At 41.1% G+C, this 2,375-nt stretch overlaps 1 protein-coding gene across 1 annotated transcript in view; it reads right to left on the bottom strand.

The window, feature by feature from the left end:
* The window catches only part of LOC107093924 (outer dense fiber protein 2-like), a 16,204-nt gene that overhangs the window by 13,055 nt on the left and 774 nt on the right, over positions 1-2,375 (bottom strand). Inside the window, exons 2-4 of the mRNA XM_015389272.1 lie at positions 1,148-1,264; positions 859-957; positions 593-775 (exon numbers count right to left, since the gene is read on the bottom strand). Coding sequence (XP_015244758.1) covers positions 593-775; positions 859-957; positions 1,148-1,264 — 399 coding nt within the window. The remainder of the gene's footprint in view (positions 1-592; positions 776-858; positions 958-1,147; positions 1,265-2,375) is intronic.

The following is a 2,375-nucleotide window of genomic DNA, read 5'->3' as shown; positions in this document are numbered from 1 at the left end:
CTGTGACTCCATCCTGGAGAGAAATATCAGCTGTGCTGCTGCCATCAACACCTTTGTTTCTCTGCTTCTGTCTCCTTGAACCCCAGTTGGCCTCAGCAGATGGCCGCTCACACTGAGCCTGGTTCTGCTGGAGGTTTCTTCCTGTTAAAAGGGAGTTTTTCCTCTCCACTGTCGCCACAACCATGCTTAGTGTGAGGGATTGCCTTTGATTCAATAAATCGATGCAATCAACTAGTTTTCCTGAGATTTGACTCAATTTGCCAGGATGATCTGGTTGAACTGTAAAGTGCCTTGAGATGACGTGTTGTGAAGTGGCGCGATATAAATAAACTGAACTGAATTGAATTCATTTGTGCATTAAGCAGCCATGTTTTTGTGATCCTGTAAGGTGAATTGCTGCTGCACCCACCTGCCCTCCATTCTTAATGTTTTCTTTGATTTGGACAATCTCTATTCGCTTGTTAAAAGGAGTTTATGACTCCTTATAAAAAAAAAAAAAAAATGAAAATCAGGCTAAAAGCAAAAAAAAAACAGCAGTGGTATCAGAAAACCAGGTGAGTAGGATGCGGATTGGTGCATCTGTAGAACCTACCTCCGTCCTAAGAGAGCTAACTTCACTCATTAAGCTCTCGATCTTCCTCTCATAATGGCTGATCCGGCCCTGCAGAACTTCCTCTTCCTCTGACGTGAGATCCGACACATGCAGCACAGACTGGGAGCGCTCAGGTTCTGGTTCTGGGAGCGGCGGTGTGATCTCCAGGCTTTGAGTCGGTCCCTTAAATAAAACAGAGTCACAGGGATGAGATTAACCAGGGGATGCAATCTAAGGAAGGAGGAGTGTCCCAGAAGATTCCTAACCTCCCACTTGTAGGAAGCCTTTCCTGGGGGGATCCAAGGCACTCGAGTTTGGACCTTCGCTGTCGGACGAAGCCTCGAATTTTCCACATTCACCTTCCCCTTGAAAAACACGAATGAAACAGAACCTTCGTTTCTGAGAAGATGGGATTTTTACGAGGGAAATCAGAGATGAAGAGGAGCCAGCTGGTTCTACTAACATCAATCTAGCAGCAGAAGAAGACGCTGCGTCATGGAAAAGGTGAGAAACAGAAAGGAGGGGAGCAGAGGGAGAGCTCGGCCTCTCACCGACCTGAGGCGTCCTGCCAGGAGCCGTCCTCTGGCTCTTCACGTGCACGTGGACCGGAGTGGCATCACTGACGTGCACGTGCACTGGGGGGGAACCGGATCGGTTCTTCATGGCTTTACTCTGAGGAAGCAAGGCAGCCATAAGTGACTGTGATGATGCCGCCATCTGTACCCACCATCAGAAAATGAAAACTAACCCAGACGGACCTTTCCTGTTCAGAATCCTGAGATCATGACATCAAAATACAATGGGAACCTACATTTATATTTAATGTTTAGTGTTTAATAGAAGTAACGACAATAAAGCCTCTGTTTAAGCAATTAGGTTTATTTTCTGCCTGACTTTGATGAGTATTTCTCAAGCAAGGATGTCTGATTTTTTTACTCTGTGGCGTCTGGCACAAGGGTCATCTCCCCCCTCCTTGGACATCTTATGCAAAACATTACCTATTGTCACTCATGTACAATATTTTTCTCTCTAACTGGGAAATAACTCATGCCAACTACTGTGTATTTTTTTTAAACTTATTTATAAGGTCAGTACATTTCTGCAGTGCAATGCAATAACCCAAGTCAACTACTATGTATTCTTCACTTAGCTCTCTGCTGTGCAGATATTTTTATATCTAAGGGAAACATATTCCAGGGCCTTTTTTCTTTTTTTTAAGCTTTTTTTGTACTGTATTCACTCTTTTTTTATTGTCTGTCGTATTTTTATCTTTAATGGCATCTTGCTTTAACTCTTTGTACTCTATATAAGCTACTGGAACAAGAATTTCCCTGAAGGAGTAATCCCAAGGGAGAAATAAAATGAGTCTAAGTATAATTCTATTATGTTTTGCTCCATTATTTTGCAAGCAAAGAGCCTCTTTTGTAAATGGAAAGTGTAAACAAAAATTTTCTTAGAATTTTTGTTCAAAATCTTTATATCTGATTTTTCTTTTGTAATTTTATTTTTTATTTCATCCTTTATCATTCCAGATTTAGTCTTTTCACCTTTAAATTTCTTTTTTTCAAATTTCTCCTTTTCAGACTGAGGTTTTTCTTCAAAAATAAGGGAATTGTGAGCGGTCTAGTCAAAGTCTGGACTTCATTTGCAATGAAATGCGAGAGAATCACTAAAACCGGCTCATCTTTGTAAACTTGCAGATCAATTAGAACAAGATATATCATATCTGAGCAAAAAATAAAAACAAATATCTTTCTATTTTCACCTTTGTAAAGCTCTCCTA

Source organism: Cyprinodon variegatus, unplaced genomic scaffold, assembly GCF_000732505.1.
Source record: "Cyprinodon variegatus isolate N-32 unplaced genomic scaffold, C_variegatus-1.0 Scaffold453, whole genome shotgun sequence".
NCBI lineage: Eukaryota > Metazoa > Chordata > Actinopteri > Cyprinodontiformes > Cyprinodontidae > Cyprinodon > Cyprinodon variegatus.
Note: the sequence above shows the minus strand (reverse complement) of the source record. Positions and strands in the feature narration are given on the sequence as shown.